The 19,938-nt window shown below is 37.1% G+C and overlaps 1 protein-coding gene across 1 annotated transcript; it reads left to right on the top strand.

The window, feature by feature from the left end:
• Positions 1 to 9,544: 9,544 nt before the first annotated feature.
• Positions 9,545 to 18,139, top strand: LOC121982113 (nitrate regulatory gene2 protein-like). The gene is made up of 4 exons (XM_042535021.1): positions 9,545 to 10,737; positions 12,524 to 12,705; positions 16,293 to 16,516; positions 17,188 to 18,139. The coding sequence occupies exons 1-4, from the start codon at positions 9,687 to 9,689 to the stop codon at positions 17,981 to 17,983; spliced, it is 2,253 nt and encodes a 750-aa protein (XP_042390955.1). The 5' UTR covers positions 9,545 to 9,686; the 3' UTR covers positions 17,984 to 18,139.
• The last annotated feature ends 1,799 nt before the right edge of the window (positions 18,140 to 19,938 follow it).

Consider the following 19,938-nt stretch of genomic DNA (forward strand, 5'->3'; position numbering starts at 1 on the left):
AATGAAAAACAAAGTAAAGCTATACCGACAGAAGAAGAAATTAAAAGAACAACGTTGTCGGAACTTCGCAGCGTTGCAGGAGCGTAGGAAAGCAGATTCTGAGTTGTTGTTGAAGCTCTGCCTCTGCCCCCTTCTTTTATATGAAGCTCGGGGCGCCCCGAATCCCTTCCGGGCACCCTGGTGAGACGTGGCAGGTCCAACCAGTGAGCTCCATGTGGCGACGCCGCGTTTGGATAAATTTTGCCTCCTGGGCGCCCGGATCCCTTCTGGGCACCCGAATCCCCTCCGGGCGCCCGGACCACCTTTCTCCAGGGGCCATCTTTCCTACAAGACAAAGTTAGTCTGAGGCAAATAGATAATGTATATCCTGCAAAATAAAGTGTTAGCACAGTTTATAAGTTCAATATAAAAAGTATGACTTAGATTCAGTCTTTTCGAGACCGGAATCTAGTCACGATCTCGACTTAGATATCCGAAATGGATCTAAGCCGGATCGACGCCTAATGTTCCCTTCCCGGGAACGCGTCCTCACAGTCACTCCCTTCCAGTGACTTACCTTTACTCACCTGCCAGACGTCCGGTCAGCCCTTCGACCCGTCTGGACTTCTCGCCAAGCGTCCGGTCAGCCCATCGACCCGCTTGGACTTCTCGCCAGCTATCTGGTCAACCCGTCGACCTAGCTGGACTTCTCGCCAAGCGTCCGGTCAGCCCGTCGACCCGCTTGGACTTCGTGCCAGACATCCAGTCAGCTCGTCGACCTGTCTGGACTTCGCCTGCACACTCGGTCAGAATGTTAGATCACAACAAACCTAACTTAATCTGATTTGTCATTCATCAAAACCTGAGTTAGACCGTTAGTGCTAACCGCACCAACACAAGGGAACGGAGAACCACGAATTCTCGTGATTATGTTTATCTCCAAGAGCATGACTTTAACATATGATTGGAAGGTGATCCTACATCTTTCTAAGAATTCAAACAATCCTCTAACCTCGAAAGGTGGATTAACGACATGCAAGAAGAGTTGAAGTCTATGGTAGACAATGACATTTGGGAACTTGTCGAATTGCCTGAAGGAAAGAAATCCGTTAGTTGTAAATGAATATTTAAAACCAAGAGGGATTCAAGGGACAATGTCGAAAAGTATAAGACTCGTCTTGTTGCTAAGAGATTCACTTAGAAAAAAGATATTGATTACAAGGAGACTTTCTCACTTGTGTCGACAAAAGACTCCCTTAGGGTGCGTTTGGTTCAAGTCATCATGTATAACCTTGGTTATGTGATTACCAGGTAATCACATAACCAAGGTTATAGGGAATAAAACATAACCAAATGTTGTTTGGTTCAACTTAGGTAATGCAACAAAAACTTGTTTGTTTGAAGGTTTTAATGAATACCCTAGTTTAATATTTTACCGTATTACCCTCAGTTACAAAACCAACTATACATATTATTATTATTATTTATTTATTTATTTATTTTTTAATGTTTTTTTACTTTTTTTTTCCTGTATATTTTTTTTACTTTTTTATGTATTTTTTTATTTTTTAATGTTTTTATATTTTATATTATTTATATTTTTATATTATTTATATTTATATTTTTATATTTTTTACATTTTTTAAATTTAAATTTTTATTTATTTATTTTATTTTTAATTTTTTTTAAATTTGTAAAATTTGTAAAATTTTTTTTAATTTTTTAAAATTTTTATAATTTTTTTTAAATTTTTAAAATTTTTAAAAAATTTTAAATTTTTAAAATTTTTTTAACATTTTTAAATTTTTTTTTTATTTTTTAAAAATTTTTTTTATAATTTTTTAAAACATTTTTTTATTTTTTTACATTTTTTTATATTTTTTTTACATTTTTTCTCTTTTTTTCATGTTTTTTCTTATCGGAGGGTATTTTTGGTAAAAAAAATTCGTTAACCCCGGAATCAACAAAAACCTTAGTTTTCTGAGGTTTTCCGATTCCGGGCTGCATGACCCTTTTGCTGACGTGTCGGGCATAGAACATTACTTGGGAATCATCGAATACCTAAACCAAACAAGGTTTTTATTGATAACCTTGGATGGATAACCAAGGTTATCAAGAATAACCCCGAACCAAACGCACCCTTAGAGTAATCATGACATTTGTAGCTCATTATGATTTAGAGCTGCATCAAATGGATGTAAAGATTGTATTTCTCAATGGAGACATAGAAGAGTCTATATATATGGTACAACTAGAGAACTTTGAGTCTAAGGACTCAAAGCACCTAGTATGTATATTAAAAAGGTCTATTTATGGTTTAAAGTAGGCGTTCTGTCAGTGGTACTGAAAATTTGATCAAGTAGTTACCTTATTTAGATTTAAAGAGAACCTCGTTGATTAGTACATATATGTCAAGTTCGGTGGAAGCAAGTTTGTTATACTTGTTTTGTATGTGGACGATATATTACTTGTGAGCAATAATAAGGGTATGTTGCATTAAACCAAGTCATTTCTATTAGATAATTTTGAAATTAAAGACCCTGGTGAAGCATCCTTTATTTTAGGCATACATATCTATCGTGATTGTTCAAGAGGCATTTTTGAACTTTCACAATAGGCCTACATTGAAAAGGTTCTTATAAGGTATAATATGTAGAACTGTACACCTGGTGACACGCCTGTGTCAAGAGGTGACAAGTTCAGCTTGCAGTAGTGTCCACGACTTGAACTTGAAATAAAGGAGATGGAATAATTTTCATATGTGTCAGCAGTGGGAAGTCTCATGTATTCACAAGTTTACATTCGACCAGATATAACATTTATAGTGGGGATGTTAGGCAGATATGTAAGTAACCTAAGACCATCGCACTGAAAGCGGTAAAGAGAGTAATGCAGTATTTGCAAAGAACTAAAGGACATATGCTCATGTATCAGAGATCAAATCATCTGGAGATGATTGGATATTCAAACTCTAATTTTGTTGGATGCTTGGATAGCAGGAGATCTACTTCGGGCTATATTTTCATGCTTGCTGGAGGGGTTATATCTTGGAAAAACGTCAAGTAGACGCTAGTAACCACTTCTACTATGGAGGCAGAGTTGGTAGCATGCTACGAAGCATCTAATCAAGAGATTTGGCCATGGAACTTTGTCACAACATTACAGATCATTGATGACATTGATAGGCTACTGACGATCTACTATGATAATAAAGCTGCAGAACTTTATGCCAAGAACAACCACAGTTCGTCGAAGTCCAAGTATATTGATATCAAGTTTCTAACGGTTAAAGAAAGAGTTCAGAGTAGTCAAATTATGGTAGATCACATCAGTACAGATTCTATGTTGACCAATCCACTCACCAAAGGCTTGGTGCCTAAGGTATTTCATGTGCATGTTGTTGATATGTGAGTCATTCTTATGGAAGAATAACTCATCTAGTGGGAGTATATATTTATCTTATTGCTCTATATTTAATAATAAAGACAAATATTTTGTTTTGATTATTGTACGTACTTAAAGTTTAAAATATTAATAGGAATTTCTATGTTTGTTTGACTCTAACTTTGATATTATCATTTACTACTGCTGTTTAATATTTGATATTTGTAAATATGATACAAATTTCTTTTGGAATCATAAAGTTGATCATGATTTGCTATTGCAGTTTAGCATAAAGTATTTTGCAAATATGACCTGACCTTTTTTGAGGTCATCTTAGGACCAGTTGAAAATTGACATGTACTGATAACATTTCATATAATTTTCACTCTATACATCTACATCTTGATCTATGTCATTAATGACATTGTTATTGTGATTATTGTTGGGGCTTGTTGCGATCATATACAGTAGCTATGATCTCTTTAATCCTATACTAATGAAGTTATTGGACCAAATTATTTGCAGGGGTATCTTGTACCCATAAAGTTTGGTATCAACTAAAGTTTTACTTGTATTTCACATACAACTCACATATAGCTCAAGTGAGAGATTGTTGAATATAATTATCCCTATTAAGTGGACTTATTTATAAGTTGCATATGTGAATACAATCTGAACCCTTTAAAATGATCTAACTTAGGCTTATTGGGTTCGGTTATTGGATGTAGACCTTGTATGTATAGAACCTTTAGTCCCACATCTATTATCATCTATGATCTGGTAGTAAGAGTGGAGTCCCGTGCGGGATAGAGGTCAATGACACGGAGGTAAAAGCCAAGATAGTCAACCAAAAGGTGTGGCCGACCGGAAGGCCACTTGGTTGATCGGCCACGACCGCGCCCGAGGCGGCGCAGAAATAGTTCGGTTGCGGGCCGGGTTTCCGACGCTCATGAGTTAGCCTAGGAAAGTTGAGGCGCCGAGCGGCCTGTTCGCTCGGACGAGTTACGAATCAACGAACTCCCGTCCGAGCATGTGGCCGAGCGGCCTCCCCGCTCGGACTAATACACGTCCCCTCCCGAACGGTAGTAGGTCCTTGCATCTCTCTCGGTCAGGCTAGCAACAGACAAAAAGGAACAGAAAAGGACAAAGGGGACAGCCGGTGATATCCCTCTCGAGACATGAGGTGCTGACAAACAGTATGGTTGGCGGCCGGACCGGACAGAGAATCGTACGGTGGAAGTTTCCACTGTCACGTCAGAGATATGCTCGGATGGTTGAGGTATGGCGTCAGATGCACTTTTCTAACACGACCATTTCTAGGTATGCTTTGAGGAGCGTGCATGTTCGAAGAGCGTGCACGCGCCTCCGGGGAGCCCTATATAAGGGCCCCCAACTTTCGACAGAGGTATGCATTCTCATCTACTGTAGCTCTTGGCCTCATTACGCTATTTTGATTTCTTCTCGCGGGAGCTGACTTGAGCGTGGGAGGGTCGTCGCCGGGAACCCCTTCCCGGCTCGGTTTTGTGTTTGCAGGTTCTCACTGGAGGCTCACACCAGTCGGAGGTTCATATGCCGTCAACAAGAGTACCACGTCCCCAGCGTCTGTCGACTCAGCGCCCGGACAAGATCAATCTATATGCTAATAATAGATGTTTAGTATATATATAGACTTATAATCCCACATCTATTATTATCTATGAGCTGATAATAAATGTCTACTATATATAGGGTTGATCCCCAAGGGCTTAGGAAATAATCTTGACATAGTTTCTTGTTTCCCATTGATAAGAAGCATTACGACACCGTCATCCCTTAAGGCTCTTGGAAGACCTTCCTTTTTACTACATCTTCTTCTACAGAAATTAAGCCAACGATGCTAAAGCTCTTCAATCAGGTTCCTTGTCTATTATGTTTATGTATTTATTTTTCTTATGTCATGTTTAATTGATGAAACGAAGATCCATGCTTATATGTTCCTGTATTTCCTATATGTGAATTCTTATATGGTTTTTAAAAATTATGCGGCTTAGGTTTTACAAGAACTATTAGATGTGACAGATATCTGGACAGACATACCATAATTCAAAAAGGTCGCAACAAACATATGCCACAATAAGATATGACCTGCACTAACGACCATAACCCTCTTTGATTATACTTATAAGAACGTTAACTCCCTCACTCTTAGATTTATCATTTTCATCTCACGGTGCGTGCTGCTTAGGATGAACAATTATGAGTACTTTCTAATTTATCCTCATGTAAAATTTTGTTCGGTTCGGACTGGTTAACTCCAGAATTTATTAGCTCAAAAAGTTAAATATTTTGATGATATATATATATTATAAAATTGTGATATCAATATATAACATAAAAATTCAAATATTTGTTAATTGGGGTTTAAATATTTTAAAAAATCATTTCAAAATATAAAAATTTAATAAATAACTCTAAAGACAGTCCTATGAAGTTAATATTAATATCAGTTAAATATCAATATATTTATGAATATGTTTAGAGTTGGTTTGATTAATGAATTTAGTATTATAAATCCCTAATCTATTTATAATTTAATCTTTTAATTTCTTTGAAATATTATTGTAGAGTTAAAATAATTTAAATACTAAATTAATGATATAAGTTATCTAGAAAAATAATACTTTTGCTTGTTGTATATATATATATTTTGAAATAACTTGAACTTTTTTAAAGATATTTAGAAATATATTTGTATCAACTTTGTTACTTTGTGATAATGAACAAGAACATGTTAAATAGATGGGTCCTCCAGAAATATTTTTGACAAACGAGTTCAGTCATCCAATAGTTGCTGATAAAGAATCCTATTGATCTATCGGCAATTCGATAATGGAACTGAATCATTTTTACCCTTTTTTTTTGTTCACTTTCAATAACTTCCTCTGTCAGATTCACCTCATGCTACTGCCATCCCTTGGTTCCCTGACAAATATGACTTCCAATGAGTCATTGTCAACACAACTCACTAAACCTTCCCTGGCATAGTCCTCCTTGGATTGCCCTAGTTGTGAGGTCAGAAGCACAGCACATTGCTCACAATCTGCTAAGCATTATTCATTGCCATGGCGTCGATGGTCCCCAAGCTATTTGCAATACTCACTCACATTGCTGTAGTAAGAAAAGGACAAGACCGTGAGAATACATAATTGATCAGCATGATGGTGAGAAGCAATGACAACAAACTGTTCATCTTTTTGCTTCTGTAAGTAGCAAGCATGAATGGTCTATTAATAGTCACGTGCATGTGATCCTTTGTACCAAACTTCTTTGCGAGCCATGTTAATAAGCCTCAGATAAACATAATTTGGCTATTTTAAAATTTGTAGAGTGTGATCAACAGAGATATTAATTAAGGCCTAATTGCTTGTTTAACAGAATTAAAAATGAGAAGGCTCTGAGTACTGAAAAACAAAAAGTTCAATCAAGACATTTGTAGATTCGTCCTCATCTTTTGAGGATAAAATCATATTTAATTCGGGTGATAGTGACAAGATTAAAACAATTTTAGTAATGTTATATGAATTTAAAGCTCTGATCTCTGAAAAAAAAATTAAATATTTGAAATAGACTCTTGTAAAAAAAAAATAGGATAAAATTATATATAATTGATCTTTCTCGAGATCTCGCATAATGAGAATTTTGTGCACTGGACTGTCCTTTTGAAGGGGAGCATTGGCACAACGATAAAATTATTATTTTATGACCATAAGATCACAAGTTTAAATCCTGAAAACATCCTCTTGTAAAAAATAGAGTAAAACTGCGTACAATGGATCATTCTCCGGTACCCTGTATGATGAGAGCTTCGTGCAACGGGCTGCAGAAAAAAAAATTCTAAACTAAAAAATATTTAAAACAGCCAACATAATTAAATATAGTAAGAAACATAGATTTATATGAAAATTCTTAGAGGGATATAAAGTCATGGGCAAAGATGAATCATGTTACTGCTCACCGATTCATGGACAACCCATATAAATCCTAAATTCTAAACTTAATTTTTTTTTAAAAATGTTGCGTAAATTTGCCATATCAGTAGGTGCACATGCGTTACCCATAGATGGATGAATAGAATAATAGAATTATATATATGATAAATTATCAAACCACATAATTAAAATTTCTAAATACCCAAATAGCGCACCTAAATTTTAAAATTACCAAATCATATAGCTCATATCCATTTTAACCCTTTTTACTGTTCCTAATTTATCAATCGATTGTTACAATGTATCTACTAATCGATTGAGAATGATTTTGTGGCCCTAAATTTTAAATTCTAAAAGCTAATCCGTGTTAAAAAATTTACTGCACTCAATATAGAATGTTACATTAATATTTAAAAACATAAATATAATATTTCAAAAAAAAAAATTAGACAGAACATACAAAATCAAGTTCCATATCATTCCGAATTATTTAGATCTATCAATTAATTTTGATCCGGTTCCATCTCTCTATTTCCTTTTGCCGAAATAATTACAAAAGGAGAGTTGTATCGATCCTAATTAAATATTTTGACTTAATACATGACATCACGATAAACCTTAATTATGTATGTTTGTCTTATGTGTATGCCTTCATGACAACAGCACTTAGTTTCATGCGTGAGTTACAATTTACAAAAATATTTTAAATTTGTTGTAACGTGTGATTTTGCTTTTACGTGGATATGTGTACAGTCAAGGATCAATATAATATGAGTAGCAAGTGACAATTATATTAGCATATATACAAGGATCAAATCAAGTTAATTAGCTGGGACAATTGAATAGAGTAATGGTTTTGTATCAAATTACTTGTCATAATCGATTTGGATGTTTTTTGAGATTGAGACCATTGTATCAATCACTTGTCCAATATCAAGACTATGAAAAAAAAAATCATATGTACAATCAAATAAATTTCATGAAGATAAACACCATCTCCTTCCATCAAGATCATAAACATTAAGGGGGAAAAAAGCAAGAAAAGAGATAAGTAGAGATCTCCTCTTACACTAGTTTTCGATAGCTGTTGAATGTAACTAGATGCATTTAAAATTTTTAGTGAAAAACTCGATTTAAAATCCGATGATCCATAAATTGAGGAAACTATCAAATGACCTATTGAAAGTTCTGTCTCAGTAAGTTGGAGATGGAGTTGGGGATCGACATTGAACTTCCCTCTGCACTCATCAGGTCGCTCTGTTAGCTTTGTTCTTCTCTTTGATCATGGAGTGTAATTCTCCTGCTATGGAGTGAAGCAAGGGGGAATATCAAACTGCAAAAAGAATCCAATCCAAATTCCCTGCTTTAAATCCTGGTTAATTATTCAGAGTTTGCTTCGTTAAATCCAAGGACACAACTATACTTCTTGCTTGGTTCTGTATATTTTGTGCTGGCTCCAAATTTTCTTCCCTTCCTACTTGTGTTCTTTGACCTAGCATTTGTGATGTTTCACCATCAGGTATGTGCTGTTCATTGTGTCTTACAGTTTGTCTTCTTTCATTACTCTTTTAATGACATGTCTTGACTGAGATAATTTGACAAATTTTCACTAACCTGTCCAGTTTCTCATGGCATCAGTTAACTAGTTAAGTTTATCTGTTTCCTACAATTTATTTTTTTCTCAATCTGAAAATGTACTCAGGAGTCCATTTAAGAAATATTAGAGCATCGCTCCCTCGCTCCCTCCAAGCGACTCAGTATCGTCGGTTTCAGGCAGATAAGCATATCAGTTCATTTGTCCTAACCTTTTTGATAATCTGTTTAACCAGCGTTTGTCAAGTATCCTTTGCAGGTTTGTTTCTATTTCAAAAGAACAGAGAAAACACTGTCATTATATGCATATCGTTTATGGAACTAAACCTAAGTAAACTTTTTATAATTGCAGTTGTGTATATTTCAATATACTCTTTTTTTTATTATTATTATATGTAAGCTTTTAATAGGTTTAATCATATCTAAACTTTATATATTTGAATTAAATTACTATTGATTTTTAAATTTTCAATATACATATTATCTTTCTAGTTGTGAAATTATAGCTTTTTTTCCCCTTCATTTAGACAAAAGCAAAATTTTAATAATAAAAAATCTTCTTAATTTAACTAAAATTCATGAGCTAAAATCCATTAAAACACTAGCTATTAAATTACTTTTCTCGCACAATCGGCGAGATTTGGTGATTCACCGCAACCACAGGTCTTTTTGATTCCCGAATCCATTTGCCGCAACAACGTCTCATCCTTGACCTTGCCGATGAGGCGAGGGGGAAGGTGAAGAGGGGACACTGCCGCTGCCATGGGATGCGCGCAGTCCCGGATCGAAAACGAGGAGGCGGTGGTGCGATGCAAGGAGCGCCGACAGTGGATGAAGTCGGCGGTGTCCGCCCGCAACGCCTTCGCCGCCGCCCATTCCGCCTACGCCGTCCAGCTCAAGAACGTCGGCGCGGCTCTCGGCGAGTTGGGACAGGGAGAGTCCTACGAACCTAACCGACCTTCCTCCTCTTCCTCCGCTGCTGCCGAATCTTCCGCCTCCGTCGCCCCGATCCAGCCGCCCACCGATGCCTTCTTACCGCCGCCTCCGCCGCCGACAGAGTTTTCCGCAGTCCCTATCCAGCGCTCCAGAAGCATGCCCGACCTTCCTAATAAGCTCCCTTCGAAGATCAAGCCGGAAGCCTCCATCCGCGAGGACGATGACGAGGGGGAAGAGGAGGCCGAGGCCGACGATGAGGAGGAGGAGGAGGAGGAAGAAGAAGAGCGTGGGACTCGCCTCAAAAGGCGTCATCGGACCGCCAGAGCTACCGCGGGATTCGCATCGCCCTCTCCTCCCCCTCCCGTTCCCTCGCCGCCTCCCCCTTATTCCACGCCCCCTTCGCTGCCGACGGATTCAAATCCGAATGGCATGGAAAACAAGTGGGATTATTGGTTGCCCATGGACCATACCATGTTGCCGCCGTCGCTAGACCCGCTTGATGCGATCCGTTCTGAAAGAGCGGATGCTCCAGATGAGAAGCTTAACACACCATCTCCAGCGCCCCGCACTGCGAATCACCATGATGATGAGCCTCTGACGCCAGAGAAGGATGTCATCGAGCCTCCGCTGCCACCAAAGGTGCCAAAGAAACTGAAGCAGGGGCGAAACGTGCACCATCAGCACGCTCAATCTGCATCAACTCTGGATGCCAAGAGGGGGGAGATAATACTGGCAACTCGCCCAAGTGTTAGTCTCTCAAAGGTTCTTTTGGAACTCGATGACCATTTTCTTAAAGCATCGGAGAGTACGCACGATGTGTTAAAGATGCTCGAGGCGACTAGAATGCATTACCACTCTAATTTTGCAGATAGCAGAGGTATTTAATTATTTTGTGAATTAACTCTTAGGAAATTTATTTGTTGCAGAGAGTCAAATTGGATTGTAGTGTTGCTGCTAGATACCATGCCTAGGCTATTTCTGTTACCTAAACTGCATTGGATTACCAAGAATAAGCATAACAACAAATAGTCATAGGTTGAACAAGGACCTCGCCAAAATAATCAGTCCATTTAACTTCTCTTGGATTAGCACACTTTTTCATGAGATCTGGTGTATTAAATACCAAAACCATATAACAAACTTTAGTAACACATCTGTATGAGTGGAACACGATAAGGGTGACTACTTTTTTGTAATATTCCTGATCCTTGTGACTTCTTCAATTTGATTGTTTAATAAAGTCAATATATTTGAATTTGAGATCAGTCTAAGCTTGATTCTAATCACAATACCTTCTTTTACGCTATCTATCTTACAAACAAAATTTTGAGGTTTCAAATAGTTTAGAATAAAGTTATGCTTTATAACTTTTCTAGTAATTGGAAGGAATAAATTTAGCTATGGAATTATACAGAATACTGAAACAAATAGAATCATAAGACTAAGACAATTATGAAGTTATTAAGAGATTTGTGTTCTAAAGAAACCTGTAGTTTTCAGTAGTTACTAATCGGATAGGTTTTCTATGCCAATGTATTCACTATATTTCTGCATATTTCTATGAAACTTAGTGATTTTCTACTTTACCGACCAATAGGAAATGCAGCATATCAAAACAAAAAGATAAAATGGTGGTAAACCTTTTGATGTCCTTTCTTATAAAGTGTTCTTGATGCCATGTTCAATATTTGCAATCCATATGCTAATGATTAATATTTTGCAACCAGGGAATTAATTTATAACATTTTATACAATTTCATTAAAGAGGATGGACAAAATAAGAAATGAGAGTATTAGAGAGAAAGTCGGAGTTGCATCTATTGAGGAAAAACTCTGAGAGACACGTTTAAGATGATACAGACATGTACTTAGACGACCAATAAATGCTTCAGTTTGACGATGTGAAGTTATGACAAATATGCACATCAAATGTGGAAGAGGAAGATCAAAAAGACTTGGTTAGCAATAATAAAATAAAATAAAATTTATTTAAGTATAATGATGAAAAAATAATGGATAGAGCTGCGTAGAATGACCCTACCTAATGGGATAAGGATTGATTGTGTTATTGTATACAATTTCATTAACCTCAAACTTATTCTGTGATGGATGATAATTAAGCATCACTTTTAGTGGTAGCATTAGAGATTAGGACTCAACCTCAGGGCTAACTCAGTTGGTAAGTGTATGAGATAATGACGGTAGGGGTCGGGGGGTTGAAACTCGGTAGATGATTTCATCACTTCTACGACCCCTACCCATTCACTTGCCAATTTGGTTTCCTGTTAACTCCCTCTCAAAGACGCGGGATAGTCATGAGGGGCCGCCAACGTGGAGGTACCACATTTTTCTTAGAGATCAGGACTCAAAAGTTATGTAAGGTTTTTTTTTTTTGTAAAAATACCATTTGAGGTCTTCAAACTACAAATCGCATATAATTGTAGAAGACTTTTTTGGCATTGTACTTCATATTTATTCATCATGATTAGAGAAGATGTTGGGGTAGCTATAATGTGTTTAAGATAAAGGTAGTCCACATATTCTCGGCTAAGGCTAAGTCCCCGTCGGTATTACATACCTTCTTGGCATGATGCCCATTGAGAAGTGGACATTGTAGTTCCCTTTTTCATTGTTGTGATATCTCATGGCCTACGATTTTGCAGGTCACATAGATCATTCTGCCAGGGTCATGCGTGTTATTACTTGGAATAGATCGTTTAAAGGTGTTTCCGGGACAGAAGGCAAGAAGGATGATTTTGATGATGATGATGATAAATGGGAGACTCATGCAACTGTGTTGGATAAGATCCTGGCATGGGAGAAAAAGTTATATGATGAAGTGAAGGTGCATATTCTACTATAATTAAACAACTGTGGACTGCATTAAAAGACATCAAGCTGCTTTTCTTTGTTAGTCAGTGACTGGATTTTTAGCTAATTCTCTTTGCAATTTGCAAATTCAGATTATGGCTCTAGATGCTTCAGATCACCCCGTTTCTTTGTCATAATTTACTTTTTTGTTTCACCCCAGGGTATTTGTTAGTTGATATATATTACCTGTGCGGCTGTGCTATAGATTTGGTTACCTATTTATTTAAAATGCAGTAAACTTGATATGCACTTTTATGAAGAGTTCTAACTGAATGGTTGCAATAAATCGTCTCATGACAATTTTATGACCACGACATGAATGCTTTAAAGATTCTCTGCTGATGAAAATTCATCCCTATCATGTATGAAAAAGATTCATCTACAAGCTTCTGGTTTTGATGCACTGCAAAATTTTTTAGGTAAAATGCATATACTATTTATAGTCAAAGTGAAAATTGTCCCACTTTATTGTTTTTCTTCCATTTGTAAAATAGTAATTTTTTGTTATATCCTGCTAAGAGTATTAGGTAATAGGGCTATCGGTGAACTAAGTTTAATCCTGCATTGGTTTTTTAATTGTAGGTTTTCTACTTTAGTCTCGTATGTATTTGTGGATAATCACTCTACAATTATCCGTGCCGGCTTTTACTTATTGCTTTCCACCTGATCTGCCTCTCTGTGGCAACAACCTCATAAGAGATGTCCGTGCCTTATGATTTGTGTTTTTTCTAGATCTTGTTTACTTGCTAAATTTAGAGACCATCAGCCTAAACTTGCTTCTTGTTATCCCATGATGAGGCTGGAAGGTTTCTTAACTACACTTTCCTCTTTTCTCATATGGAGGAAGCTTCAGAAATCTCTCCTAGTGATCGTCCATAGTGTGAGATCAAGGGCTCGATGGCAGATCTGCTCTTCCCTCTTGGGCTTTTGGCATTCATCTTCTTTACCTTTTCTTTCTTGCTACAAAGGTCAGCTGGATGTCGGCTCTTGGTGCTTGCATTCTGATTGTGTACATGAGAAGAAGCTGCTGGAGATGAGCTTGCTCCACTGGCATGAAGACTGGGTCTATCTCTGCTTTGACCATCTTCTCGCAAATGTGTCAGTCATGGACTTCTACTTGTTGTCTCCCATTTGGATTTTCCCACCACAGCAACACTGACTGTTAGATGCATCACTTTAGGGGCACCTTCCTCCGTGCTCATAATTCATCTCCAGTGTTGTTCCTAGGGGTGTCAACAATGAATCCGACCCGACGACGCAACCCAAGTCAACCCGAAAAAAATCAGGTTTGGGTTGGGCATTTTCGGGTTCGGGTTGGAGGGTTAAAAATTTTTGGGTTGGGCCGGGTCGGTTTCCGGTTGACCCGGGTTGACCTAAATATAAGGTTTAGTGGGTTTTTTTGGGTTAAATCAAATTTTATTTTGAAAATTAAGATGTTTTTATGTATATTAATATCATGTTTGTATGATAATGATGGAGTATTGAGATAAAAGTGAAGAATTATAGGGAAAATAGCCAAAAAAAAAAAAATCGTTTTGAATCAGATTTTCGGATTATCCGGGTCGGGTTCGGGTTGGTCGGGTTCGGGTTTAGGAGTTTTGGGTTGAACTTGGGTTCAGGTTAGGTTAAAAAAAAACTCAACTCGACCCGACCCAACCCAAACCGACCCACTCGAATTGACACCCTTAGTTGTTCCATTGTTTCACTGTTGATTCTATTGCATGCAAGGTTTTCTTTTTTGGTGCCCCAACTGGCGGAATACATCTCCCTTTTGTTGCTGCTGCTTGGAAAGGATCAATAATCTCTTCTGTCTGATGTTTATTTCATGGACTATATGTTCTCTTATAAAAGCAATTGCCTGATCCAATGGGGTTGTTGGTTTTCTATGGTTTATGTTCTTTGGTTTCTGCTCTTTTCCAACTCCAGATTTATGGTTTTCTATTTCAACACCAGCTAGCAAGACCAGTTTTTTCTCCAGCATAGAAGTATTGTAGCCTCTTCAACACTTATCTTCTTCAAGATACATCCAAGGGGGAACCCTTATTCCCTTTCTTCCTTCTTTTAGTTCATTGGCATCCATCTCTTCTCCTTCTTAGATCTTATCTCTGCATCTTTTTCCAGCCTTGTCATCGACCTTTCTTGTCTTCATCTTTCTGCCTTAATCTTTTGATTAACTCTAATTAATTCACATGATGCATATGCGCGGCCTAAAAGTCGATGAAGACCTGAACAAAGAAAATATCTGGTTCCCATTTTGCTATTTCTAGCAATGGATTGGATTGCACTTTCCATCTTCAGTTAACACCTCTAGAGAAAAAAAGGTCTTGTTCTCATTTTGCTATTTAGCAATTGAGTCAAGCTGCGAAGCCACTTTTTTCCTGTAGGATTCTTGAATTTGTTATTTTTCCTCGGATAATTTTGTGCTATTGTATCTGCTGCTTGAAGCCCATTCAAGTGTTTTGTTTTTGAGATCTCTTTTCATCCTAGTTTGATTTCATCATTTCTCTTTTTTATCTTCTTTGTGGTCGAAGAGATCATCACTTGCATTCTCCATCGACTATTTTCAAAACTTTGCTAATCTGAGACTGCAAGCTTTGTTAACTCAAGTTTTGTTTCGCCATGTGTGAATTTGTTTCCTTGTGATTGTTTTTTTTTGTCATAATTCATTTCCTTGAAAGGGGTAATAAAGTTATTGGTGTAGTAGGTTTAGTCCCGCATTACTATTTTGCTTGAAAGTGGTAATAAAGTTATTGTTGTAGTGTGATTAGTCCTGCATTAATATTTTAAGAGTAAAATTTTGACATATTCGTTCCATGTATAAATTTAATTAACCCTTACGGCATATGCAATACAATGTTTCCTTAAATCAAATTCAACTATATCCTTATAGTTTGCTTGAAGCCTTGAAATATAAAACATGATTTGAGTCTTCTTTTCAATAGTTAAAAGAATACTAGACACGTAACTTCAAAGAGTACATAAACTACCACTGATCAGCAATCCTCATTTAAACAATTTAAATTTTGTCAAGAATCTGTTAACGCTTTGATGGATATAATGTAACTTTTAGGTGAGTCAACAAACCACCACCTCTAGTTAATTGTAGTCCAAGAATTTAAATTTTCAGAAACATCTCAAGCACTTATAGATCTTGCAAAATACTGTATGTGGCACCATCAATTTAAATTCATGAATATATGCCCATGAACTGTGGTTCTACTTTTTCCAATATTGTCATTCATCTTATCCAATCAACTTATTTCAGATAAATCATTTAAGGTATTGTTTACATTATGCCAGCCTCACAGCACAGGATAACGACAAAAGAATTTGGGATCTGAAATCCTGGCAATTAGTGAACCTTGTACTTGTTAAGGAACCCCGTGAAAGACTGCACCGTCCAAACAAGTTTTACTAATACTACACTCAACAAGTTCAACTTTTTCTCCAGTTATTGCGTATAATCAAGCTTATGTGCATCCTGATTATTCCTTTTTCTTTCTGTTTTTTATCATTTTTGCCCTGTTTGCACATTAACTAAACTGAGTTCATGGAAGACAGGCAGGTGAGCTTATGAAAATTGAGTATCAGTGGAAGGCTGCTTTACTTCAAAGGCAAAATAATCGTGGCGCCAGTACTGAAACACTGGAAAGAACTAAAGCAGTAGTTAGCCATTTACAAACTAGGCTCATTGTTGACATGCAGTCGGTGGATTCAACTGTGTTTGAAATTGAGCGTTTACGTGATAAACAGCTTTACCCAAAACTTGTGGATCTTGTTGATGGGTAAGTATTTTTTGAAGTGTATTTTCTTAATGCATTATTTTTTATTATTCATCATGTTGAATATTTAGGATGCAATTAAAATCAATGCTCCATTTAATGTCTGTTTCGAACTACTGTTTTAAAGATACTTAATATCTTCTCTTTACCTCACCAATGGCCTGCTGTAGTATTTTGAGGTTTTGAAGTTTCTGGTTAATGTTTATTTTGCTAAGAATATATAGATGAGTTGCACCTAGTCATTTAGTAAATATATCTGTTTCTGTATAAAATATAAATGATGCTATTATACATAAACCATAATTATAAAATATTGGCAACTTGTCCTGGTTGGCATGCTTTTTCTTGCTTTCTTGTGTTAGTACACTTGTGCACAAGAACCAACCTGTCTGCCACCAAGCAAATACGCCACTGCAAGCACCATATTGGCAGTTTCGTTGGTCTAATCCTGCTTAGGGTATTTGCCTTCAGTTTTCATGTATTATCAGAAGTGTGTGATGCTCATATCTATGTATTCTAAGAAGCCTACTGTAGAAGATGACTCAAATTCTTCTCTGTGCATTACGTAGCATTGCGCAAACTAGGGCATCGTTGTTCAATTATGTCCTAGCTTCTTATTCTATTACTACATGTTTCTGCTAATATCACTAATGAATACCATCTTTCGTTATCAGGATGGCTAAGATGTGGCAGGTCATGCACAAGCATCACAGTGATCAGCTAAAGATAGTTAATGCCCTTGACATTTCGAATGCTCCCAAGGAAACAAGTGAAGTACAATATAAGCGCACATTACAACTGTTCAGAATCGTCAAAGCATGGCATACGCACTTCTGCGGACTTGTTAGTTATCAAAAAGAGTATGTGACCGTTCTTAATAGTTGGTTGAAGTTGAGCGTCATCCCAATTGAAACTGGCTTGAAAGACAAAGAGAAAGTATCATCTTCGCATCGACCACCGATCCAACCTTTCGTGCATACATGGCATGATCATCTGCAAAAAATCCCGCATGAGCCTGCAGCCAATGCTATCCAAAGCTTTTCGGCTGTCATAGATTCAATCCGGACCCTCCAAGATGAGGAGATAAAGCAGAAAGAAAAATGGGAGGAGATGCACAGGGAGTATTTGCGAAAGAATCGAGCTTTTGAAGACTGGTACCACAAGCATGAACATAAGATGATGAAATCAACAGTAGGTGCACCTGAGAGTGCGGAAGGGACAACCGAGAAGGACCAGATGGAGGAAAGAAGGTCCTATGTTCAGTCTCTCAAAACTACACTGGAAGGAGAAGTTGAAGCCCACCGGAGGTTGCTGAAGCAGGTGAGGGAGAAGACTGCCACTAGTCTCAAGACGCACTTGCCTGAACTTTTTCGAGCTATGTCAGAGTTTGCTGATTACTGTACCAGGATGTATACTAGTTTGAAGTTGATCGCCGATCAGAGTCAACAACACACTCACTCACCAGCTTGATAAGTGTTAGAAATCCTGTCTTATGTTTTTTTTTCCTAAATATTTTCTGTTTCTTGTTTGATTGCGGTGTTCAGATCGGTGACTGGTAAATGTAATTAGCTCATTAGTAATGTAATTCTGTTTGTAATTATTAATATTATTATTATTTTTCAAAAATGATATGATGACTGTCGCAGAAGTGAACGACTATAACTCGATGCGTGAGTACGGATTCCTTCCCACGGGAGGTGAATCCCCCCATGCCACACCCAACGCCAAATCCCTTGTTGGGGGTTTTACCTTGTGAGAAAGTTCCATGATCATCTATTAGTGGTTAGGGGGCAGGGCCGGGATGTGGCGCCGTTGATGGTGCAAAATTAGAAGAGGCCACATTTTTCTTGCAAATTACAGTTGATCTGGATATCGGATTGAAACCTCCATTTGATGCAACTAAGGATGAGATAACCATAGGCTTTTGATGTTCATTCAGGCATAATATTTGCTTGACACATGAAGTGAGAATCGACTACGTCCACCAACTGGCCAAACCGTGCATCTCACCGCATCATAAATAAACAAAAATGCTAATTACTCCACTGTTTATGAAAAACACTTTGAAATATCAAATTGTCTTGATGATATCATCACCAAAGAGTTTCTGCTAGGATAAGTTGTGCCTTCTGACGAAGAATTGCGTCGGTTAAATGTATCATTGTGGCAAAAGACGAATACGTTCGCCCCCAACGTCACCGTCAATCCGTCCCAAGGCTAACATGTTGGAGGTAAATCACGGACGACTACTAACCTTTAGAATAGTTGCTAACACATAATAAATTCGGTTAAATGTATCATGCTCCTTTGAATAGAGACATGTTAATAATAAATGAGGTTAGTAATCACTAGATGACTTCTCACCCTTGAAACTGACATTTAATGGATGTTAGAGTTCATTCAAAACATTCATGGATATATGCTATGCTTCTCAGGTTATTGATCGTTTGTTTTCATGGTTTCTGAACCAATTGCATCCTGCAAAACCAGTTTTGTTTGTATGATACTAATACAAGATATGATTTAGTATTACCAACTCATTTTTTTTTCATGTGATGACAGCTGAGGCAGCTATGTTTACCATTGAAAACTAGTTAATCTTCCTTGTGCTAATTGTGCTGTTTCTGCATAATGACATTTCTTTAAGTATGTTGAGGCGACTCCCTTGGACAATTGCCGACTCTGTTTTTTACTCATGTAACTTGATTGAATTAAATAGTTAAATGAACTGTGCATTTTATATAGGTTTTTATTATAGTTTAACACACATCCTATCTGATTTTATATGTATATATTGCATGTTTTCATCTTTGTGTACTTCCTTTTATTACTTTTAATTCGAAGAATTACATTTTACATGTTTTTATTGATAGGACATGAATTTGGAGCTAAAATGGAGCATTGAAAGTGGAGTGGAGCAAGGAGCCGAACACATGAAGCACCCACGAAGAAAAAGAATTCAAAAACCCATCAAAATGAAGTTTTAATCAAGGAACACGCTCTGACAATGTCCCATGACATGAGCATGATTATATGGAAGAAATTAGGCACAAAATGGTGCTAAAATGACCCTAAATAGCTCCCACACGACCAACCTGTGTGGCTGGACACGACCCATGCTGGGTTCTGCAATTTTCACATGGGTACCCGTGTGAACCAGCACGGCCTGTGTCAGGTTCTGCTTGCACTACAGACTAAACTTCAAATAACCATAACTTTTAGCTCGGTTCAAACCATGGGTCATGCCACATATTAAAATGTAGATAATTTTAATATCTACAACTTTGATTTAGGGTCCAACCCGAGAATACTAGATCTAATGGTCAAAAAGGACGTTTTGATGGAGTCTTGTAAATTTGGCAGACTTACCCTGCCTAACCCAAATTGCATACCAAACTTTGAAGGGCTATAACTTTCGAATCGAT

This window comes from Zingiber officinale, chromosome 5A, assembly GCF_018446385.1.
Source record: "Zingiber officinale cultivar Zhangliang chromosome 5A, Zo_v1.1, whole genome shotgun sequence".
NCBI lineage: Eukaryota > Viridiplantae > Streptophyta > Magnoliopsida > Zingiberales > Zingiberaceae > Zingiber > Zingiber officinale.